The 26,807-nt window shown below is 32.1% G+C and overlaps 1 protein-coding gene across 1 annotated transcript; it reads left to right on the forward strand.

Moving 5' to 3' along the window:
* Positions 1-21,125: 21,125 nt before the first annotated feature.
* LOC142607841 (cytochrome P450 CYP72A616-like) lies at positions 21,126-26,409 on the forward strand. The gene is made up of 5 exons (XM_075779488.1): positions 21,126-21,439; positions 23,305-23,525; positions 24,088-24,332; positions 24,703-25,066; positions 25,780-26,409. The coding sequence occupies exons 1-5, from the start codon at positions 21,163-21,165 to the stop codon at positions 26,203-26,205; spliced, it is 1,533 nt and encodes a 510-aa protein (XP_075635603.1). The 5' UTR covers positions 21,126-21,162; the 3' UTR covers positions 26,206-26,409.
* The last annotated feature ends 398 nt before the right edge of the window (positions 26,410-26,807 follow it).

The following is a 26,807-nucleotide window of genomic DNA, read 5'->3' on the forward strand; positions in this document are numbered from 1 at the left end:
CCAAGCACCTATTAGAAGTAGGAACGTGTGAGAAATATCTAAGGAAAAAGCTGCTACCACCACATTAAAGGATCTGCATCTACCTCCCTGACCGCATTAATGGAGAAATGACCTCTGAACAGTAGCATTCAGCCTTCTAGCTATTATTTGAAGACTTTAAGAAGGTGGTAGATGAGACAAGTATCTAGGAGGAAGATCTGTGTTACACATGGATAAAACAGGGAAGAAGAAGAAGGATATAAGAAGACGAGAGAGGAAAGAAGAGGGAAATCTCTTTTGGAAACCAAAAATTGTAATCTTTTACTTAGAGAAAGAAAGGCTATACAAATTGTCATCGGCTTACCTCCGAGGAGGGTCTTTTGTCATATTCATCTATTACTTGCATAGACTGCGACATTCTAGCCTGTTTATCAACTTTCCAATATCTCTAACCTAGGTTTCAAACCCATACTCTACAAATTTCATTGTATAAGGCTCTTTGAGCCTGAGCCCATCACTCGTTTGGGTCCGGGTACAAATTGTACACTTACACTTGTCATTTTGAAATGTGAAACTATAATTTTAATGAATTTATCATAATTTATAGTTTACATTTTGTTTGTCATTATTTATTTGGAGGAAGATTTAAAAAATAAAAAAACTTGATATTAAATTTATAAATTTAAGGATAGTATGAGAAAAATAAATAATTCATTTAAGATTTTTAGGAATAAACCAAACATATAATCTCGCATTTTTAGAAATCTTATTAGATTCCCAATTAAACCAAACATAGGAATAATTACCTTCTTAGGAATCCAGATTGTAAGGCATCATATTCTCAGTAATATTCTGAATGCCAGAAGTAATGTAGATTCCTCCATACCAAACGCCACCTAAGAGTCTAATACATCACTTATTCATATAATTATTTTTATTTTTATATTTTAAATTTGTTGAATTGACAAGCTACGCTTAATGTAACACCATTTTCATGTGAACCCATCCTTGAAATTATTTTTATTTCAATACAACTCATCACTTCAAAAAATTATAACAAAAGATTCCATATTAAACATAAACATAAATGTCCCGTCTTAAAATTATTAACCTTTATTAGACCCAGAACAACGTTCCATATTTGGAAATGGGATTTTAAATAATATTATAAAAATATATATTGTGGATGAAACTTAGATACTAGATTGAATTCAAATAGAATTTAAGCATTTGTTGTATTGAACGCAAAATATTAGATTCATGGAAATTATTTCTTATTATACTCTTGGAATCATCATTTCTTTTTGAATTCCGTTAAGAATCATTTATTAAGCATGGCTAATGAGATTTTAAATAATGCAAACACTATATATAATTAGATCCATGAAAATTTAAATCCATTATTTAGTGGGAGAAATTATTTGATACACTCATTGTATTATACATTCCTCTCACATAAATGTGTTTCTTGAGTTAAAAGGAAGTTGTATTTCACCAGGTGAGTTGAATAGATTCATATGAAATGAATTCTCTACCACAAACTACATGAAGAAAAAATTGATTTATTTCCAAAGATTCTATCTTGATTGCTTTCTTAAATAATTAAATTCTCTTGATTTATTTCCATTATTGTTATTACTCAGTTTCTTATCTTTCCAAGAGAAAAAAGTAGGCTTGCCAGGCCAGGTCCAACACAACCAATTTCTTATAGTTGAATCAGAGTTGCAATTGGCCCGTTAATGGCTAACCTCAAAACCTTATAACTCAATTGACAATTATTTACCTTTCTAATAAAAATGTCAATTGAGTTATAAGGCTATTGACATTATTAAAATAAGTTAGAGCATTCCCATTGAGTTATCTAAACTCTTAAAAATACATTTGCATATTACTGTTCATCCAAAACTCATAAAACATGCCTCCATAAGCACACATGTTTCGAGTTCAAATTCCTACCTTCCTACATATCAAATTATAAAAATAAAAAGTACACAAAAATTCTCCTAAATTTTAATTATATAATTAAACCTACAACCTACACAAATGAGGGATTTTTTTTTTAATGGAAGAAAAAATGGGTAAGGGGGCGGCCTAAGTTGGGGCCTTTGTTCTTGGTGTGACCATAGTAGCACCCTACCCGTTAAGTTTGAACCTGCAATGCAAGAGTAGGGAATTCAGATGAGCTATAGCTATGAACCTAATCTCATCAAGGATGCTAGTGAGCATGAGCCGAGAGTATGGAGGTGAATTAAGGGAAATTATTATACTTCAAATGGAACAGTGAATGATTAAATTAAAAGTATTTTCTTTTGGAAGTCTTGGGGTTGATTAGGCTACCGTAGATTTCATCTTCCCTATGCTTCTTTTTAAAACCCATCTTATTATTAAAAATCAAATATCTATGTGTATGTGAACAATTACCATGAATTTTCTTAATTTATTATATGGACAACTATTCAATATTGTAAATATTTATTAAGAATTTTGTAATTTAATGGTATTGCATGGTGACTTAGAGATCTCTAAGTCACTATGCTCAAATACATTCATGAAAATTAACAAAAATCATATCCTTATAAATAGTAATTACAAAGAAGGGTAATTATTGTACTTGCACCCCTTTGATAATAGTGTTTGTACTCCCTCCCTTCTATAATAAGAAATACTTTCTTTTAATAGACTCAAAAATAAAATAAATATTCTAAAAAAAGAAATCCAATTTTTTAAAAAGCCCAACAAGATTCTTATTCAAAACGGAAAAACCATGCCACCTCTAACATAAAGTAAGAAACATTTTAGAAAAAACGCTATAATAAATTTTTTGGTTTCACTCTAACCAATTGTAAGGACATTGGGCCCAATAATTTACAAAGGATGGCCCAACGAAATCTTTTGGGCTAAAAACCCAAATTCGAGGACATCAAATGATCTAGGAGTGCGTGAATGTACCTCATAAAGAAAATGCCAAGCAAGAGGTGATAAACGAGTGACCAATAATGTCCGAGGAATAGATTTGTCCTCGGATAATTAAGCCGAGGTCATAGGATGAGAGGTTTAATGTCCCCAGGCTATGTTATAAGAAATCCTATGACTACGGGAAGGCGCGGCACACGTGGAGGACAATAGAAAGAGCGGTAGAATATCTAAGGTAAAGCTGCTACCACCGCCCACCCATTAAAAGCTCTGTAATTGATATACTGACTGCATTAATGGAGAGATTGGACCTGAGCATGAGGTTCGGAACTTGGTCCTTGACCCCTGCAGACTTCGGGGAAAAATTGATGGGACAAGTATCCAAAGTCAGTGTTACAACCATGAGGTGGAAGATGATAAAGAGAAGAAGAGGAAGTATAAATAAGGAAAAAGACCTTCGGAAAAAGACCTTCGGAAGAGAGGAGCCTTTTTCTTTTGAAAAGAAAGACAATAGTATATGATAATCTGACGATCTATAATTGTAATCAACCTTAGGAAGCAATATTATAAACTATCCTCGGATTGTGTCCGAGGAAGAGCTTTCATTCATACTCTTACAATAACTCTTTATTTCGTGCCATTGGACCCGGAGTCCGTTTCTTTTCTTTGTTATTTAAACCATTCTTGAAATCTAGATTACAAGCCCACTCTCTACACGTTAATTGTAAAAAGGCCTTTCAAGCCATTTTCCTTTCGGTTGTACATTGAGAATTTGAATTGTGTCCTTACACCAATGATGTTGCGCATGTAGAGTTGTAAACAAGTTGAGTATTAAAAGTTCAGAATTATTTACTTAATTTTATTTAGAATACAAGTAAAACTCGAATTCATTACTAAACTAGATTGCATGTTCAAGGTTGGTTCATTTTCACATGACAAGAACTTATTTTTGTTTACAAACTACTTGATTATCTTATTCTATGCCCATATATAATTGATTACAACTAAAATTTGTTACCTTTTTACAGATCTATACTAATAATTAATAACTAAAAAATAGTTGAAGTTATATTATTTGAGTTAATTGGATAGAATGATTTTTGATTATGAACTTATAAAAATTATTCATCAACTTCAATTGTTAAAAAATTATATATAATTTTTACTACTAAATGGACTATTAAAATTATTAATAAATTTTAAAAATAATTTCATATCTTATAAACATATTTAAAAACTTATACAATCCAATCCTAAGCGCGCGTGCACACACACACATAGAGAGTTAAATTGAGCCTCATATTCACAAACTATTTCTAAAACATATTATTATATTTGAGCTTAGGGTTTGTTATAGTCAAAGCTATACTGAATCTTAAATATGACTTATTTGCTAAATAAATGAAAACAATTAAATAATTATTTTCTTGAATCGAACTCCAACAGTTTATATACAGCTTGGTTCATTCATGGATTTGTGAATATTAAACTCAATAAGTCTATAGTCATAAATAAAATAAAATACACAATCGTGCCAATGCAGAAATTTGTTATTAGTAGGTAAAAAAAGTCAATCGTAAACTCAATTAAGAACCAATAAAAACTTGTTAACTCAACTCCTGTGAAATATATTGTAAACATGAGTAATGCTATATCCTAAACATTTTCACAATATTCATACAACAAATATTAAATGGTAAACTATAATTGATAGGTAAATAAGTGATGTTACGCTCTGTTTGTTTCAACATTAACGTTTTCTGGAAAATGGTTTATTTTCCAGAAAACATTTTCTAGAAAACTATCTCATTTTCCAGTGTTTGATAACAACCTTGAAAATGAGCTTAAGAATGTATTCAGGTGTTTGGTATGCAATTTTTTAAAAATATTTTTTCTATAATTTAAAACATGTATATTATGTAAACTAACTAATGTAATCATTATGAATAAAAAATCAAGAATGAATTTGGTTTTTATACTAAAATTTTGAAAATATACAATCAAAATTAATTAGTTATCAAATTTTCATGATCTCTACCACTCATCTTATTCATATATATATAGATAGTAACGTACGTACGTACACACACACACATATCAACCATTTGCCTATATATATAAATTTGACAGGAGAATATATTTTCAATAAGTATAAATAATAATAACTTTTAATTATCTACTCTTTTTGTTGGTATACTAATTGTTTATTATGATCAACCACAAGTCTTCAATATTACTCTAAATTATGTATTTACATAATGTACTGCATAATATATCATTACTGCATAGTATTTGCCAACAAAAAAAGTATTTACCAACAAATGCAATTTTCCTAAACAATTATCATTCATTATATAACAATATTATTAGTCCACGGTAAATATTGTCCCATATAAAAGCAATTTAGAGCAATATAGGTACTATGTTTAAAATTTTTATCTTTTACTTCATTCATTCTTTCTTCTTCTTTTTTATTTTTTTGCATTTTATGTATGAAAAAGAAGTAACTTCTGCCTGGAGAAATAGTTAGAGAGAGAGATCTATGGGAAGAGGAGAAACTAGAGTTAGTGACAGTGAGGGTGTGAGGAGAGAAAAAGCAAAGGGAAGAGAGAAAAAGTGAGAAAACTTACTATGAGAGAGAGAAGACGCCAAAAAATTATGTTTCCCACAGCTATAGACAAATATAATATTTATAGAAGATGCACCGTGTGAGAGAGAGATTGTTTTCCAAAAAAAAATTTTGGAAAACAACTTATAGAAAATAAGCCTTATTTTTATTAGGGTTTTCTGTTGACCAAAGATAGTTTTACGTTAGCCAGGTTTTTTTTGTGCTACCAAACACTGGAAAATGTGGAAAACTATTTTTACAAAAGGTTTTCCAGTGAAACAAACAGAGCGTTAGTATTGAGTCTAGATTAAAACCAACAACAATTAAATACCTAAGTTTTATTGTGAAATTACTATAAAAGTACTATAGACAGAGTATTTCTCTTTCTCTCTCTTGCTATAAATCAAAATCAAATATACAGTAAAGATGATTTTATTAAACTGGGAGTGGAGAACGAGTAATTTTTATGTACTCTTGGAGCACAAAGAATTGTGCTTTTTTCTCTCATATTCGCAGTGAGGTCCACTATAAATGTAAGATGAGAGAGTATCCTTTCACTATACTCCGCGACCACTTAAGAATTTTATGTGAAAAACAAATAAATACAAGAGGTGGCCCAATCAATGGAGTGGGTGGACTCTATGCAGGGACGATCAGAAAGTTGTTTACATTTTAACACTATAAACATGCTTAGACTCTCTGGCTTTAGAAAACAAGCCCAAGCATTATCAGACTTCATTGCTAAATGAAGATGGAAGATCACATTTTCAAAACCCTGGCAATCTCCTCTGCCATAATAGTTCTTTATTCTGTTATCAAGGTAGTTTACACCATTTGGTGGAAACCCAAAAGTCTGGGAAAGCAATTAAGGAAGCAAGGAATTAGAGGCACTTCTTACAAACTTTTGTATGGGGATATGGACGAGAATGCTGAGTGCACCAAGGAAGCCTGGTCCAAACCGATGACCCTAAAGCATCAGATTGCACCACGTGTCTCACCATTCTTTTATCAAATGGTCAAAAATTATGGTAAGCAAGTTTATGAACCTGTATAAATAATTGAAATTTCATTGGTTGTCTTATTCTTATGTTACCTCTAATATCATCTTGATATACTCAGGAAAAGAAAAATAAAAATTTGAGACATGATAACCACATAATTCTAATTATTTATTGGGATACCTTGTCAAATTGTCTTTTACTAATGAATGGTTGAGATACTATTTCTTTTAATTGTAATTGAAAGTTGGAAAATATGTTAAAGAAATCCTAAACAATCATCGTGGAAATAATTTATTTTGAAAGTAGTGGTTGTAGCTATCTGAGGAGAGTTTTACATCACATTTGCAGGTATAGTGACGAGAATTCAACTTTGTTTAGACAAACCTACGTTATTAACGATTTTCGCATCATCAATTTTTTTCCTTAAAATTTTTTCAAACACTTGAAGAATACATTGATTCAGCCATGTAAGTATATACTTTCGCAACTCGTGTTTGAAAGTAGTGGTTGTAACTATCTGAGGAGAGTTTTACATCACATTTGCAGGTATAGTGACGAGAATTCAACTTTGTTTAGACAAACCTACGTTATTAACGATTTTCGCATCATCAATTTTTTTCCTTAAAATTTTTTCAAACACTTGAAGAATACATTGATTCAGCCATGTAAGTATATACTTTCGCAACTCGTGTTTCAAGAATCAAAATGCCCAAATGAATTTTTAAACTCCTACCTTCTCTCAATAGTCTTTCAATGTTATCCAAACCAGTACACCCACTACACCTACAAGTCACTGATTGATTTCAAATCAAATAGATGTTTGGCTCGTTTTTTTATTTTGATAAAAAAATCTGAGTCAAAACACAAAACCTCCCTGTATCAAAACACAAAACTCACGTCCATGTCCACGGTATATAGCTCTGAATTATGTACGAGACAATGGTGGAGCTAGGATTTTGTGTGTTGAGCGCCAACTAGAAAATAAAATGTTTTTTATTTTTTTCTCAATGTAATTATAGGGTGTGGATAACTAAGTCTTGAATGTGTTTTTGTTGAGTTTAAGTACTTTATAAGTTTATATAAATCAATAATATTTAAATTTTCCATAAATCTAGATTTTTAAATTAAATTATGTAAGGACCAAAAATTCATAAAACTAGCTTAAAAACGTTACTGCTGCTTTATTCACTTAAAAGTCCTCAGACAATACATTTGGTAGAGAGGGTTCAACAACAAAAAGCCCCTTTCTATAATGTCCCAACTCTTATTTATACTATCTGCTCTTTTCATCATGGCCCTACACCTCACAATCTACTACGTTTTTCCTTCTGACATCTGTCTGTCGGTAATGGAGCAGAGTTCTAGCTTTGCGTTCAACACTGTTCAGGTCATATCCACATTAATGCAGCGGATTGATCTAGTATCTTCCAATTAATGCGGCCAGAATGGTTGTTGCCGGGCATTTAATGCATCCCTCTAACTTAGCCTACCACCTTCGGATATTTGTAACCCTTATGTCAGCAATGCCCATGCCACATCATCTTCGGGTATTTTCAGGTAACTTCCCTTACTCCTTTGCTCCATCTTACCTACTGCATGTCAGCCTTCCTCTCTTCGGGTCTTCGGGTTCTTGGGTCCTCGGCACCTCACAAATTACATATTATCAAGTATCATGATTAAGATTAAAAAAATAGTAATAGATAAAAGATGGTTAAAAAATAGAAAAACAATCAGTGTATGCCTAAAAAGAAATTAAATATCTAATCAAATATTACATTTTATATCTTTTTTTTTATGAATAATATTACATTTTATATTTATATATTTATATGATAAGCAATACTATAACACAACAATTTTCATAGTTTTTCTCATAATAGTTGAGTTAGTAAGCTCTTACTTATTTTTATTTGGACCAACCTTTGATTTATTTAATTATCAACTATTAATAGCTTGCTACTTAGGGAGATGTCAAATTTTTTGTGAAATTATTAATATTTTTTTTTTTGAGAAACATTTGTGAAATTATTTGTTTACATAGACTTAAGGTTTTATACTTATATGATATTCTAGGCAATTTATATGTTATATATAATATATATAATACATAAAATTAAACAAAAAAGTCCTATAAAAAAAAGGATCTTCTCAAATAAATAAATAAATAGGGCAAAAAAAAAAAAAAAAAAGAGAATTGAAGAGGAGTCACATCACACACATGGGGTAGATAAAATAGTGTCTAGCTTTTGAAGTGTCTAATATCTTAACCAAACAGTTGGAGCTGTGGAGGTTAGAATTGGAAAGCTGTTAAGCTTAGCAATCTGAGAAACTCATAATAAAATAACTATAGAATAAAATAACTATGAAGGAAAGAAGAAAAAGTGTTAGAAGTTTCTAATAGGGTTGGGTATGAATTGTAAGGGATTGATGGGAATTGTAGGTAAATTGACTTAATTCAATGTAGTCACCCTTCATAGAGAAATAGAGAGATTAAAAGAGAGAGAGAGAGATGTACTAATGCACTAAGAAATTGGTTTATTCTTCAAATCATATCTAATGTTGTATTACAATCATGTATTTATCGGGGACTAGCTCTAATATTATTGGCCCGCATGGTTCAAGATAATTGGCTAGTTAATTCAACATGTGCTCTATGAATTCAACCATGTGTTAAATGAGATACATGTGGTCAAATCCTAACTAACTCATCATAATCTTAATCTCAACCAACTAGCTAACTATCTAACTTAAGGGATTACAACAATTATTTTATATTCCTAACATTTCCCTCCCCTTGAAAACACCTTGCCCACAAGGTGTTGTTGTGAAATGACACCTTCATTAAAAGAGATCTTCCAATGGACCAATACTTTAGTGACATTTTGATCAACATATTCATGCATTTCTCTTTGACAAGCGGTCCGGTGCACATGAAGGTTTCTTCTTTGTAGATCTTCAAACTTTGCTCAAATTCTTGAGCCATCAATGGTTCTTCAATCTTCAAGGTCTCATTGGTTCTTTGAAAATGGAGTATTCTTGTATCCTCAAGACCTCATTTGATTCTAGAACTATTAAAATTGTTGGCACTCGCATCTTGGATTCTTGGATCACCAACACTTAGATTGCCACTTCTTGAATTATAGACTCTTGAATGGAACCCTCCATTGGTGCTTCAAGAATTGGTTCTTGAAAAATCATCATCTTCTTCTTTGTTGTTTCTTTGCACTAAACTTCAAGGGCTGCATCTTCATGTATATCATCATCCACTTTGACACAAAAACCAACATCCCAGCTTGCAACATTAGCAGTAGATTCTTGGAACTTGATTTGTTCTTCAAATTCCATTGAATCAAGAGATTGTAAGTCCTCTTCTGTCATGTTCTCAAGATCCTCTTTCAATCTTGAGAGCTCTTCTTTCATGGTATTTTTAGATTCAGCCAAGGCCTTGACCATCTTTGAAATATCTTTGACATCCTCTAAGGCTTTGTTCAACACTTGTTGTATTTCTTTCATAAGTTTTCTTTGGTCATAATTGCTGGTCTTAAGATCGACAGTTCTGATACCACTTATTAGGAACCTAGAGATTCCTAATGGGGTTGGGTATGAATTGTAGAGAGATTGATAAGAATTGTAAGAAAATTGACTTAATTCAAGGTAGTCACCCTCCATAGAGAGAGAGATGTACTAATGCACTAAGAAATTGGTTTATTCTTCAATTCATAGAATTACAATCATGTATTTATAGGGGATTAGCTCAAGATAATTAGCTAGTTAATTCAACATGTACTCTATGAATTAAGTCATGTGTTAAATGAGATACATGTGCTCAAATCCTAACTAACTCATCCTAATCCTAATCTCAACCAACTAGCTAACTACCTAACTAAAGGGATTACAACAATTATTTCATATTCCTAACCAAATCAGACACAAAGATGAATGAGAAAAACTGAGAAAATGGTGGAAGAGAGAGTGAGAGAGGAAGGAGAAAAACTGAAAAGAGCAAAAAAGACTCACCTATGGGTGTTGAATAGGTTGCCTATTAGCCCAAATGCAAATCGACTAATGTTGTATTTTGAAGACAAAGGAGACAAGTGCACAAAATACACCAGCGTTATTTCCAAAGTAAGCTAAAGAAATTTTTTTGAACGAGGAAGTTTGAAACATCTTTTAGTCTGTTTTATTTTATGAGATAATTGTTGTGAAAATGTTACGTACGTAATAGTTGAAAAAAAAAAAAAGAGAAGTTTTACATTCACAACATTTTCATAACAAATCATAGTAGGTAAGTTGTTATTAGATCTAATTTGAATCTGCAATTTAAAAACAATCAATAATATTCTGCTACTTAGGATTTGTTGGGAAAATATTGCATACATTCCATTTCTGAAAAAGAGCTTTTATTGTATTGATGTCCAAATACCTATTTGTGTTTTTTTCTTAATGAAAAGTTAGAAAAGAAGATAAATTTAATTGCAAGATTGAAGGGGCTGAGAACTAATATTGGGAGATTGGCTTTTGTAAGGGACATTTTTATGCAATTGGTATATCTTTTGATAAAACGCACTTTACTTGTATTTGGATAAATCTAAGTAGGTTCAAGATGATCATTATGAAGGAAAAAATCTGGTTTTGTATCTCATACAAAACCCATAGCGGAAGCAATGAACTAGGATCTATTTCATTCATGATTGATAACGTGCACAACGTAAATTTCAGAATTTAAGAACAAGATAGCGTACCTTGGTGTGGAGAAATTCAAAAATAAAGATTAGAAGTACTTGGGAACACTTTTAATCTTCACTCCAATTCCACTTTACGCCCAAGATGTGTGGTCTTTCAATCAGTTTTTCAAAGGGAGAATGAAAGTGTGTCTCACACTCTCTCACACACCGTTTCTTTTTCTTTTCTAATCTTATCTAATAAAAATTCTGTATGTTTCTCCCTTTATAACTAACTGATTATCTAATTGGGCTGGCCTATTGGGCTTTTCTAATTGGGCTTTAGTGTGTGGCTTGGAGTGGGACCAAAAGGGACCAATAAGACACTAGCTCCAATGGGCCTTGGGCTTTTCCGTCAACTCTTGACAAGTCCAAAATTACCATTAATTATATTTAATAACTACTATATAAATATTTAATACCACTATATAAATATAATTGCACTCTTGACAAGTCCAAGACTTTATTATACACGTAACCCCTTCATAAAATATTCGTAGTAACACAAAGTCATAAATGTAGACTGTCACTTTGTAAATTACTACATCTTATCCTTGAATACCCGATTTAATTCTTTACAGTTATTCATTATATATTTATGAAATCCAATTTCATAAATATATACTTTAGTAATTTCTTACTAAAGTGGTTAGGCCTAACTCTCTGAATAATTGAAACCATTAAATTTATCTCAAGGGAATATTTTATATCTCCATCAAGAGACTATGAATTCCATCTTGAGAATATATGTTCCATCAACACTAAATGTGACTGCCCAACATACTGAGGTTTTGACCGTCACTTCAGATCTCACTCCTGATATATCAAAACAACCTACACTTCATGATCAGATCCATTATTTTCTCAGGATTAAGAGTTCATGCAAATAGAAGTCGTGAGATTTATTATTCATTTGACAGTCGTTAGGAAAATAATAAATCTCATAGCAGTCCTGTTCAATATATTTTAACTCTTAAAACATATCAACATATCAACTAGAAGTTTCCACTTCCATGATCAAGACAAATCATCTTAGTTGACACGTTATAGTCTTCGCAGATGAAATGCCCAATTTCATCACCGACTACGAACTATAAATTCTGAGTTTACAAAGAACTTGTGATTTACATCTTCTGTGACTTTTCACATAAATCATATACAATGCATCTCATGGACTATATGATAATGTCCCATATTCATGTTACCATTATTTTGGATAATAATAAAATAACTTTATCAAACACAATATTAAGTCATACATCATGTCATACATAATGTCATACATAATATCATACATAGCATCATACAATAGGATTTAAGGGCACAAATCCTAACACGTTACAAGTGGTTACATTGAAGACATGAAGATTACTCAAGAACTGCTCAAGAAAAGTGCAATTTACAAGTCTCGATACCTCCTCGACAGAAGCTCGATCTGTCGAGATTCATTAAAACTCGACACATGTCTTGATCTATTAAGCTTATGGGATTCAGACTATAGCCAAAAACGTTTTTATTATAAAAGACTATTTGTTTATGGGTTTGTATAATCCTTATAGGACTAGGAAAACCCAAGGTTTGTGAGTTTGTATAATTTTTATTGGAATAGGAAAGCCTAAGGTTTGTGTAAACCTATTTAAAAGAGGTGGAAAAAGAAAAACCTAACCCTAGAGAGCTTCATAAGGTTTTTTTTTTTTTTGAAACCCTAGCCTCCTTCTACAGAAGAAAGAGTTATTGCTGCGTTTCTTGTACGCCTTTGGGTTCTGTAACCAAGTAAAGTCTCTCACACCATCATTGAAGATCTTATTGGTGTTTATATGTGAAGTTGTTGCAAATCGACTACAACAATCAAAGGATTGTTGTGGGGTTAGTCATGTAGTGGGATTTGTGCATCATTAGTTATTCACGTACTGAGATTCATGCATTGAACGGAAATATTGTCGCTACAATACAAGTCCAATTGGGTATTGGGGTAAAGGTTCAACTGTAGGTTAGTATTTCGGGATAGGCCAAGGGGTTTGGTAAGATTCCTTATACTTGTAACCGCTTATGATTGATAGTAATGGATTCTTGGGAGCGATGACCTTAAATTCACTCGGTGGGGTTATGCCTCGATGGTTTTTCCCATTCGTAAACAAATCACCTGTGTCAAATTTTTTCCGCTGCATTTAGTTATTTGGTGATTTGTTTGTGCTACCACGCTATTGCATGTAATTTGACTAATTAATTAACTTGGGTAATTAATTAATTTGCAAGGGGTCAATATAATTCTTGGCTTATCAAGTGATATTAGAACAGGCACACTCTGATTAAGTTTTAATATTTGCTATGTGATCCATTGATCTCCGTTGTCCTGGAAACTCTTGATTGTTTTGATTTGCATGATCTTGTGTTGAATGATGATGATGATATTCAAGATGCCTATTGCAAGCTTTATAATTTTCGTATGAAATCTTTCGAATGTTCTACAAAATTAAAAACTAATTTTAAAAAGGTCAAACTTGAAAGAGATGAATTGACTGCAAAATTGGATGAAGCAAATAATTTGAATGAGAAATTTAAAAATCAATTTTCATCATAGGTGGACAAAATTAAAAGGTTTGGAAGAGCAACTAGTTGAATTTAAAACTGAAGTTGAAAATTAACTAGTGTTAAACTTGTTGTTGAGTCTAACTCAAAAGAAAAAGATTTTTATATTCCTCCATTTAAAAGGAAGAATAAAGAGTTGAAGGCTAATTTTGTTAGGATAGACATAGGTAAAATATCTAATGTTAACACTGAAATTTCTAAATCTATGTCTAAAACTCCTCCTATGTTGAATAAAAATTTTGTTTTTGTCCCCACTTGTCATCTTTGTCATATTGTTGGTTATATTTGGCCAAATTGTCCTAAGTCAAGGTCTCTGTCAACCCCCAAAGTTAGACCTCCTTCTAGGAAACCGAGTAATTCTAAAAATACTCATGTTTGTCACCATTAGGGTGCTTTAGTTCTCACCTGTCCTAATTATTTCAAGTTGTTTACTCATAAGCGAGTGTCAAATAAGTCTCATCCTTTGTCTAAAGGCTATGTACCTATACTTGGTGAGTTATTAAAAGTTTTAAACTTTTTAACTCAATTTCAGGGGAATTCTAATTCATTTATGTCCTTTAGTAGTTATACTAGGACACATGCATTTTCATCTTCACGGCTAAAGACTCGTGTTGTGTGGGTGATTAACGATCCTAAGACTTAATTGTCTTTCTATTTTTTCTCTGCTTTATTTCTTTCTATCTAAAGTATGACCTCTTGCTTGATTTCCTATCTGTTTTTGGAATCAGGCTTTCATCCATATGCATCTAGTTTTTTTTATTCTTTTTAGTTGTTTACTTGATTTTGTTTGTTTGTATTCAGTTTTGTTCTATTTGTTTTTTTAAAAATAAAAAAATTGAAAAAAAAGTACAAAAATAGTGTGTGTTTGTGTATATTGGTACTTGTGTACCTTTGATGGTCATTGAAACAAAGTTTTCTAAACTTTGTATTTCTTGTAACTTAGATGAGCATCTTTATGCACAACTAAGCAAGTGAGCTTTGTGGCTCGTGTTTGCAATGAGTTCGATCAAGTGATCTTTTACTTTTCATACTCATATCACTCTTTTTGACGGGAAATATTAGAAAATCCTAAGATAAAGGCATAAATAACCATCTCACTACTAAAGCTCGCCAATCATGTATAACATCTGTGTACTTCGGCATAGCAAAATTATGATGTTTTGACTTACATAATTGGATATTTCTTCTCTCTCATATATGCCCATGCATGTTATGTTCAAAAAGAAAAATAAGCAAAGAATATGAAAGCAAAAAGAATCAAAATACTTTTAAAATGGTTGTAAGCGTGTTTCTAAGAGATGTGGAGTCATATGGTGTACCTCAAAGGTGATAGTCCCCATCAAATAGTTATGTATGTGTGTGAAGTGTTTTAGATCACCTCATATCTTGAATCTTCATAATATGATAAACTTATGCACTCCTGCTATGTGTTCACACACAACACGCATACTCTTTGCTACTTTTGATACATGTGCTGGTACAATGTATCTTGGCCATCACAAGGGATACATGCGTTAATAAATACTAACTAAACTGTCTTAACTTATTTTTGAAATATAAAATTGGTTAGACTTGTTTTGTGTGTGCGTGTGTGTGTTTCTATCTAGGAATGCTTTGCATCTAGAGATGAGTTGAGGTTTATGAGTTTCACATGTTGCTTGGTTGTGTGTTGAGTATGCTTGCTTGTTGTCTTCATCTTGTATGTTTTCCTTCTCTCAAAAAACTCTTTTTCTACAAGCTCAACAACAATCTCGACAGCTTCTCGACACATTCTCTTCTATTAAGATTCCTTGCTTTGACCTCGACACATTCTCGACAGATAGGTCAATCTATCGAGCCAAATTCTTGTGCTCTCTGTTTGCTCGACACATCCTCGATAGATTCTCAATCCATCGAGGTTTCTGGGCTTCTTCTCGACACATCCTCGACAGATACTTCGATCTATCGAGATCCTTTTGCTTAGGGGTGATAAAATTGAATACGACCCGCGAACCCTACATGACACAACACAAAATTAGCAGATTATGGGTTAAAGCTTAATGGGTTTGTGTCATATTCAGTTTGACATAACTGACCCGTTTAATAAATGGGTTGGGTTAGTGTGAAACATATAGAACCCGTTTGACCCATTTAATTAAATGACATTTTACTGATATAACCATCAAACCCAAGGTACATAAACTTATTAGTTGTTGTGGTTTATTTTCTTTGACAAATTGTGATTGCTTATTTGTGATATTTAGATATGCTTTAGTTTTGAATGATTATTTGTGATGCAATTACTCGTTAGTTCTAAATTTTATATTAAAAATATTTATTTGTTTGTTTTGTCATAAATTTTTTTTTTCATTTTAATAAAATTTGATAAACATGTCAACACAACTAACCCGTTTAATAAATTGGTCATGTTAGGGTTGGGGAATCTTAACCCGTTTAATAAATATATTGAGTTAGTGTTGACCAATATAGTCAGATACTCAAGAGTTGACTAAACTCGACACGCGAACACGAATTGTCACCTCTACTTTTGTTGTCAATAACTATCTCTTCTTTCTCTCTTCTCTCATGCATTTCATGCATTTAGACCTAGGTTTTCATTCTTTTTAGGGATTTTTTTTTTTTTGGTGTCTTGCTAAAATTTTTGGGATGGGTGTTGTTTATTTGATCTTATATGCTCATGCATTGCATTCTATGGTCATTATAACATTGTCATGCATTGTTCTATCTTTTCTTTCTTTCCTGAACCTCTTCCTGTAGTGCTTTTGTTTTCTTTTTCTTATAGGTCTATAGTTCCTTGCTCTTCTCGTTCCCTCTTGTCTGTTTTTTTGTCTGTCTCCGATCAAGTCTATTGGCATTTTATGCTCTTTGACAATCATGTAAAAAAGGAGGAGAAATTTTGAGAATTGAATGTCATTCCTCAGGGGGAGTAATAGACTTAGAAGGAGAACTTCATGTTAAAGGGAAGAAAGTTTTTGATGTAACTAACTTAGGAGGAGAGTTAGTCTAATACACTTTGATATTGATATATATTTTGTGTTGTGTATCTTTTGGTTTTGTAACTATTTACATACATCATGTGTTGTTTTTATATTTGATGATGATGTATGTGTTTCACTCTTTATCTCACATGTGTTATTTCTTTTCTCTCTTTATACACATGTTTCTTGTTTATTTAACTTGTCATTATTTTTCCACATGGTACCTTGATGTGTTTTGTTTAGCGCCTATCATGAAAGACAAGTTAAAGCCAAGTCAAGATTCTGAACCTTCTTCTTGCAGCAACTTCCAAAGTTCAAATCTTTTAGACTAAGCTTATTTATTCTGTAATCTTGAGTAGAATGTATTCTAGGACATTCAATGTACTCTTGTGGTTTTGTCATAGATTGTCAAATGGGGAGATTGTAAGGGACACTTTTATGCATTTGGCATATCCTTTGACAAAACACACTTTACTTGTATTTGAGTAAATCTAAGTAGATTCAAGATGATCATTACAAGTGGTTACATTGAAGACATGAAGATTACTCAAGAACTGCTCAAGAAAAGTGCAATCTACAGGTCTCGATACCTCCTCGACAAAAGCTCGATCTATTGTGATTCATTAAAGCTAGATACATGTCTTGATCTATCGAACTTACGGGATTCAAACTATAGCCAGCAACATTTTTATTCTAAGAGGCTATTTGTTTATGGGTTTTTATAATCTTTATAGGACTAGGAAAACCAAAGGTTTGTGGGTTTGTATAATTCCTATTGGATTAGGAAAGCACAAGGTTTGTGTAAATCTATTTGGAATAGGAGAGCCCATTAAGCTCCTATTTAAAGGAGCTAGAAAAAGAAAAACCTAACCATAGAGAGATTTATAAGGTTTTCTTTTTAAAACTCTAGCCTCCTCCTACAGAATAAAAAGTTTTTGCTGCGTTTCTTGTACGCTTTTAGGTTCTGTAACCAAGCAAAGTCTCTCACACCATTATTGAAGATCTTATTGGTGTTTCTATGTGAAGCTGTTGCAAATCAACTACAACAATCAAAGAGTTGCTGTGGAGTTAGTCACGTACGGAGATCTGTGCATCATTGGCTAGTCATGTACTAGAATTCGTGCATTGAACGGAAAGATTTACGCTACAATACAAATCCAATTGGGTATTAGGGTAAGGGTTCAACTGTAGGTTGGTATTTCGAGATAGGCCAAAGAGTTTGGTAAGATTCCTTATACTTGTAACCACTTGTGATTGATAATAGTGGATTCTTGGGAGTGGTGACCTTAAATTTACACGGCGGGGTTTTGTCTTGGTGATTTTTCCCATTCGTAAACAATTAACCTGTGTCAAATTTTTTCCACTGCATTTAGTTATTTGGTGATTTGTTTGTACTACCACACTATTGCATGTAATTTGACTAATTAATTAACTTGAGTAATTAATTAATTTGCAAGGGTTCAATACAATTTTAACCTAACAGCATATATTTCGAGATCTCAAACATATAGATGCATATGTTTTAATTTTTTTTGAAAGGCCAATGCCCCCTTCGGCCCCAATGATTGTCTTGTTAAACATTTGGATATATTATTCAATTTTTTCTGAAATTTGATTTGATGGGATAAATTCTGTTGTAATTTCAAGTATATTTTTATAAATGAAATATGTATATTTTTATGAATGAAATAGGTTTCATTAAAAAAAATTGTACTAGTTGTAGGACAAATGAACAAAAAGTAGAGTTTTACGTGATGGAGCGGGGCTTCACGAGGCCCCAAGGGGTAGGGATGAGATGAGAAAGTTTTCCTCATTTGGCGGAGCGAGGTAGGAATAAGGCAAGACAAAACCATGCGAGGTAGAGACAAAGATTCCATCCTTTGACCCCGCCCCACCTCATTGCCATCCCTACTTGGGACCAACGCATGAGGACACAATTTTCACACCCATCACTTTCTTACATTTGCAAATGGTCTCCCAATTATTACTCCCTTCTTTTTCATAAGTCAAAGTGATTGCTTGGGCTGCAAATTGGGACTGACCTTGATTACGTGGGCTGCAAGTTGGGACAAAAATGGATTTGGGTGGCTTTTTTTTGGACCAAGTTTAAAAAAAGTAAGCAAGAAAACACTAATAATTTCTTCAACAAAAAAAGGTCTCAATTTGCAAAGCACAAACGACTTCTTGAACCCTAAACAATATGTTGATTAAATTCCGTCTATAGACAATACAACAACAGCAACAACAACACTTAAGGTTCCACAAAATGAACATGAGTTTGTGAGTAAAGTGAACAGCGAATGATTGTTTTTAGGGAATTCTTTTACGAAAGAAAAAAGGGATAAGGAGGCAACATGAGCTGGCATCTTCAACTTAGGCATGACTATAGTAGCATCTTACTTGTTGGTTCAGGCTTGCAAGAATAAGGGATCCGAATGAGCCATAACTGTGCACCCATCCTCATTGAGGATGCTAGTGAGCATGAGCCGAGAATATAGAGGGAAATTATTATACTTCAAATCGAATAGTGAATAATTAAATTATAAGTATTTTCTCTTGGAAGTCTTGGGGTTGATTAGGCTCCCGTAGATTTTATCCTCCCTACACTTCTTTTTAAAATCCATCTTATTGATAACAATCAAATATCTAAGTGTGAGCAGTTACCATGAATTTTCATAATTTATTATATGGACAACTATTCAATATTGCAAATATTTATCAAGAATTTTGTAATTTATTAGTATTGAATATGGCCATGGAAGTCTAATCTCTAAGTCACTATGCACAAATACATTTATGAAAATTAACAAAAATCCTTTCCTAATTAATGAGTAATTACAAAGAAGGGTAATTATTGTACTTGCGCCTCTTTGATAATAGTATTTGTACTCCCTTCCATCTATAATAAGTGATATTTTCTTTTAACAGACTCAAAAATAAAATAAATATTCTAAAAATAGAAATCCAATTTCTTATAATAGGCTTAGTTTTTTTTTTCGTTTGTATTTTTTTTTTATAAAAAGCCCAACAAGATTCTTATTCAAAAACCATGCCACCTCTAACATAAAATAAGAGACATTTAAAAAAATCACTATAATAAAGTTTTAGGTTTCACTCTAACCAATATTATTGTGCATGTAGAGTTGTAAACAAGTTGAGTATCAAAATTCAGATTTTTTTATTTTATTTTATTTAAAATACAAGGAAAACTCGAATTTATCACTAAACTAGATTGGCATGTTTAAGGTTGGTTCATTTTCACATTGAAAAAAACTTATTTTTGTTTATGAACTACCTTATTAACTTATGTTGTGCCCATATATAATTGATCACAACTAAAATTTGTTACCTCTTTACAAATCTATACTAATAATTAATTACTAAAAAATAGTTGAAGTTGTATTATTTGAGTTAATTGGATAGAATGCTTTTTAATTATGAACTTATAAAAATTATTCATCAACTTCGAGTGTTAAAAAATTTACAAAAAAATGTACTATTTATATTATTAAAAAATTTACAACAAAATGTACTATTTATATTATTAATAAATTTTAAATAATAATTTCATATCTTATAAACATATTTACAAACTTACACAATCCAATCCCAAGTGTACACACACACAGAGTTAAATTAAGTCTCATATTCTTTCATAAACATATTATTATATTTGAACTTAGATTTTTTTAATAGTCAAAGCTATACTTAATCTTAAATATGACTTATTTGCTAAATAAACGAACACAATTAAATAATTATTTACTTGAATCGAACTCAAATGGTTTATATGCAGCTTGGTTTATTCACGGATTTGAGAATGTTAAACTCAATAAGTCTATAGTCATAAAAAAAAAATTCACAATCGTGTCAATCCAGCAAATTGTTATTAGTAGGTAAAAAATGTCAATCGTAAACCAAATTAAGAACTAATAAAAATTTACTAATTCAACTCTTGTGAAATATATTGTAAACATGAGTAATGCTATGTCAAAAACATTTTCTTAATGTTAACATAACAAATCCTAAGTTTTATTGAGTGGTACCAATATTGAATTCAGATTAAAACCAACAACAATTTACTACGTAAGTTTTATCATGAAATTAATTTAAAATTGTTGTATACGGACTATTTCTCTTTTTCTCTTTCGCTATAAATGAATCAGATATAAAATTAAAATCGTTTTTTTTTTTTTTAATTAGGAGTGGGAGCAAGTAAAGTTATAAGAGGTGGGCCCAATCAGTTGAGTGGGTGGACTCTATGGAGGTAAGATCAGAAAGTTGTTTACACGTTAACACCTATAAATATGCTTAGACTCTCTGGCTTTGGAAAACAAGCCCAAGCATTTTTCAGTCTTTATTACTAAAAGAAGATGGAAGATCACATTTTCAAAACCCTGGCAATCTCCTCTGCCATAATAGTTCTTTATTCTGTTATCAGAGTAGTTTACACCATTTGGTGGAAACCCAAAAGTCTGGGAAAGCAATTAAGGAAGCAAGGGATCAGAGGCACTTCTTACAAGCTTTTGTATGGTGATATGAAAGAGGTTGCGGAGTGCACCAGGGAAGCCTGGTCCAAACCGATGTCCCTAAAGCATCAGATTGCACCACGTGTCTCGCCATTTTTTTATCGAATGGTCAAAAATTATGGTAAGCAAGTTTATTAACCTGTATAAATAATTGAAATTTCATTGGTTGTCTTTTTCTTATGATACCCTTAATATTAGAGTCTTCTAGCTAAAAATTGCAAAAAACGAAGTTTATTATTGTTATAGGTACTGTTCAAAGTTATTTAGCAAAATGAGGAGAGAGACTGAATTTCGGCATCTGTATTGCCGACATTGCAAGAAAAAGTAGGATGTGTCAGGGGAGAGAGAAAATTGAATTTCGGTAATGACATTACCGAAATTCTTTTCCTGCCCTGCTGCCCGTGAAGTGCCCAAAATACTGAAATGGAAAACCAATTGTGGCAATGGCATTGCCGAAAATGGGAGGAAAAAAAAAAAAAAGAATTGTGGCAACCAAGTTGCCGAAAATGGAGGGAAAAAAAAAGAAAAAAGATGCTACGTCTACAATATTTTTCATAATAAATTACAGGTGGTTAGTTGTTATTGGTTCAAATTTGAACCTAACACTAAGATAACTTTTTTACTCTAATAATAACAATAAGTAACAACTTGTTATTTATGATTTGTTGTAAAAATATTGTGAAAATGTTGTGAACGTATCATTTCTAAAAAAAATCGTAGAGCCGAAATAGAAGGAAAAGAAAAAAAAAAAAAAAGAAAAAAAAAAAGGAGGCAATGTGGCAATGCCATTGCCGAAATAGAGGGAAAAATTTCCCTCTATTTCGGCAATGGCATTGCCACATTGCCCTTTTTTTTTCTTTTTTTTCTTTTTTTTTTTTTTCCTCCACAAATTTCCCTCTATTTCGGCAATGGCATTGCCACATTGCCCTTTTTTTTTCTTTTTTTTCTTTTTTTTTTTTTTTCCTCCACAAATTTCCCTCTATTTCGGCAATGGCATTGCCACATTGCCCTTTTTTTTTTTTTTTTTTTTCTTTTCCTTCTATTTCGGCTCCACGATTTTTTTTAGAAATGATACGTTCACAACATTTTCATAATATTTTTACAACAAATCATAAATGACAAGTTGTTACTTATTGTTATTATTGGAGCAAAAAAGTTATCTTAGTGTTAGGTTCAAATTTGAACCAATAACAACTAACCACCTGTAATTTATTGTGAAAAATATTGTGGACGTAGCATCTTTTTTCTTTTCTTTTTTCCCTCCATTTTCGGCAACTTGGTTGCCACAATTCTTTTTTTTTTTTCCCTCCCATTTTCGGCAATGCCATTGCCACAATTGATTTTCCATTTCAGTATTTTGGGCACTTCACGGGCAGCAGGGCAGGACAAGAATTTCGGTAATGTCATTACCGAAATTCAATTTTCTCTCTCCCCTGACACATCCTACTTTTTCTTGCAATTTCGGCAATACAGTTGCCGAAATTCAGTCTCTTTCCTCATTTTGCCAAATAACTTTGAACAGTACCTATAACAATAATAAACTTCGTTTTTTGCAATTTTTAACCAAAAGACTCCTTAATATTATCTTGATATATAGTCAGGAAAATAAAAATAAAAATTTGAGACATGATAACCACACAATTCTAATTATTTATTGGGATATCTTGTCAAATTGTCTTTTATAAATGAATGGTTGAGATTATAACCATTAGAATAGATGGTCTTAGTGTCATTGGAAATCACACCCCACAAAACAAAACTTTGGGAGGTTCTAAAAAAAGCACTTTAATTTCATTTTCCGAACGTAAACTATTTCTTTTGTAATGGAAAGTGGGAAAATATGTTATTCAAAGAAATCCTGGACAATCATCACGGAAATAATTTATTTTGAAAGCGGTAGTGGTAAAAGGGTCCCAATTTTTCAGTATTTATCTGAGTTTTTTAAAGACTGGAAAGTGGAAACTGATTCTTAAGTCAATTTTTCAGGAAAAGTATCTCTGAGTTGGATTGAAACAAGGCCAAGATTAATAATTGCAGACCCAGAATTAATGAGGTTGATATTAGCTGATAAGAACGGTGATTTTGTAAAGCCGCCATTGAACCCTCTAGTAGATATTCTACAACTGGGAGTGTCAACATTGGAAGGACAGAGATGGGCCAAGCGAAGACGCCTTATTACACCTGCTTTCCACCTTGAGAAGTTGAAGGTAGACCACTCCGCCATCCCTTGTTAATCACTGTTTAAAGTATTAAAGCAACCAATTTGATTTATTTAATTAACACTTTCTGGGAGTAATGTTATGCCTTATGTAAGAAATTTCTAATCTATCAGATAGTTTAAATTATTACAAAAATCAACTAATTAGATGCAAAGTTGATGACACTATCAATCGAGTCATGGAAGGTTATAGTGTGGTTTATGTCATAACAATTTTATAAAATTTTTAATGAGAAAGTTTAGAAACATTGTGTCACAGTTCTAATGTAGTCGACTGTGAATGATGAGAATAAAATGTTGAATCAATGTGTAAGCAAAACAATTCAACAAGTTGCGACAAATTGTGTGGTTTTAGAAAAATTAATTTTGAAAGTCTACTTGGGTGTCCCATCAAATCAAATTTATAAATCTGGACTGAAAGTAACAATGGATGCTAGAATAATATTCTTGCAATGGCTACATACATGACCATAAATTCATATCTAAGACGCAATACATGAACAATTACATGAAATATAAAACCCTGAAATACCAATTGTTGTTCCTAACAGAAAATGGTGCCTGCATTTTCAACAAGTTGTTTGGGCCTGATTGACCGATGGAAAAAATTGATTAGCCCTGAAGAATCACACGAACTGGATGTTGCAGCAGAATTCCAAAATCTTGCCGGCGATGTTATCGCTAGAACAGCCTTTGGGAGCAGCTATGAAGAGGGAAAAAGGATATTTGAACTTCAGAAAGAGCAAGCTAAATTGGTGCTCGAAGCCTATCGGAACATATACATCCCAGGTTTCAGGTACAGTATTATATAGGGACAAATTTCTAGGACCAGATCAGGTGTCACAAATAGTTACTAAAACCTTAAATTGGGGAAATTGTAGTTGACAGAAATACTTGTTTAACAACTTGAGAAAGTGATTTGCGATGTTTAAATAATTCCAATTGGGGATCTTAATCAATAATTCAGGGGATTACATAAGCATCAAAATAGGACATTTTCTTTTTCCTTAGTTTTCTTTCGGACTGAATATTGAATGAGCAGTGAAAGGCACTTGATGCACCAAAAAATAGCAGATAATTTTTTTTTTTTTTTAAGAACTTTCTATTGTATTTGTTTATTTAATTTTAATATCAACTAATTGCAGCTTAACTTCCTATTTGTACAGATTCATACCCACGAAGAAGAACAAAAGAAGATACAATATAGACAATGAGATCAAAGCAATATTACGGGACATGATCAGCAAGAAAGAGCAAACCATGCGAGATGGACAATTGGAGAACAATGATTTACTAGGCTTACTACTGCAACGCAAAGAAGAATCTAATAATGGATTGACAATTGAAGATATTATAGAGGAGTGCAAATTATTCTACTTTGCCGGCCAAGAAACCACGGCAACTTTGCTCACTTGGACGATGATTCTATTGTCTATGCGTCCGGATTGGCAAGAAAAGGCTAGAGATGAGGTGCTACGGGTCTGTGGAAAGAAAACATTAGATTTTGAAGAAATAAATCACCTCAAAATTGTAAGTTCTTTCCTCAACATGCCTAAAATTTAAAACTTATAATTTTGCTAGTTTTAAATTGAACCCTTAAATTTTAAAGTCATATCCTCACAAGAGGGAAAGACTTTCAATTAGTTTGTCAGGTATGAACGCCCAAAGGGGGCAAGCAAGCAACCTTCCTTCAAGAGCTACCAGTGCATAAACCCTTAACATTTCGGATTTAATTTGGGGGTTTAATTAAGGGATTAATTAAATTGATGCAATTTTAAAAGTCCAGAGTTCAATTTGAAACTTCAATGTATAATTTTAAACTTTTGAAATGGGTTTAATTTGAAATCAATCCTAAAGCATAAAGTTCAAAATATAATTTGACCAATAAAATTGTAAAATATTGAATGAATAGCAAGAAAAATTAATTTTTCTTGCTATTCTTTCAATATTTTTACAATTTTACCCAAATTGCTCTGACTAGCATTTGTATCATTTCTATTGAAGTTATAAACTTGTAATGAACCCTTCCTTACCCTAAACGGCTAAAAGGAATAAAATTGCCTTTTACACTGATGTACTTAAGGAGTGGTTTTAAATTAAATCTTATAGTTTTAAAAGTTTTTACTATCAAAAGTCTCAAATTATTTATAGCTTTATTAAAAATGAATTTACAAACATTTAAAATGTATTATTATTCTACCGAACATGAATTTAAAATGTTATTCAATGGAATTTAATTGCAGGTAACAATGATATTGCACGAAGTCCTTAGATTATACCCACCTGTGGTTGCTCTCTTCCGACACACAAGTCATAAAACTAACATTGGAGGAATGTCCATCCCAGCTGGGGTCGACTTTTTGTTACTAGTGTTGTTCTTACATTATGATCCAAAATGTTGGGGCGAAGATGTAGAAGAATTCAATCCTGAGAGGTTTTCTGAAGGAGTTGTGAAAGCATCAAAAGATGAAATTGCCTTCTATCCTTTTGGTTGGGGCCCCAGAATATGTCTTGGTCAAAGTTTCGCCATGATTGAAGCAAAGATGGCTCTAGCTATGGTTCTTCAACATTTTTCATTTCAGCTCTCACCCACTTATACTCATGCTCCTTACACAGTCATTACTCTTCAGCCACAACATGGAGCTCCAATTATACTTCACCGAATCTAAAATGTAGTAAATCATATATTATTATGTAAGTTCTTAATTATTGGAGTGTGTTTATTTCCAGCTAAGCAAATAAATTGGACTCATGATCGTCCAGCCAAACTGAGACAAGTGTGGTTATGCTTAAGGCTTGCTCAGTGAACTGGAAAATTGTATTTGTCCATTCTAATCAAGTTTTGAATAAATAAAATATGGCTTCACTCTCAAGTTGTCTCTCTTTTCAAAAGTGAAGTGTCACAATAAATCATAGGTGTTAAGTTGTTATTGATTATAATTTGTGTAAAGACTCAGAAAATAAAGGCTCAAGCTCACCTAGAACAGTGGTACTTTGTCCCACAAATCAAGCCCAAACAATAGAATTTTTAAGAGAATGGGTCACTAACTTAAGTGCAATACAAGGACAAGTCCAAGTCTAAGACCGAAAAATCCAAAATAGCGGATAAGCACAATTAGAACAACAATTGAGGATATTATCCTCCTCAAGCAAATCCAAGGATCAATTTCTTGTATATAAGTTTAATTCTGGTTCTTTACAACGTAATCCTTAATTCGCCTCATTAGTCTCTTTTTACTTAGAAATTGTTCCTCCCCTTTTTCTAGAGGGT

This window comes from Castanea sativa, chromosome 1 (genome assembly GCF_040712315.1).
Source record: "Castanea sativa cultivar Marrone di Chiusa Pesio chromosome 1, ASM4071231v1".
NCBI lineage: Eukaryota > Viridiplantae > Streptophyta > Magnoliopsida > Fagales > Fagaceae > Castanea > Castanea sativa.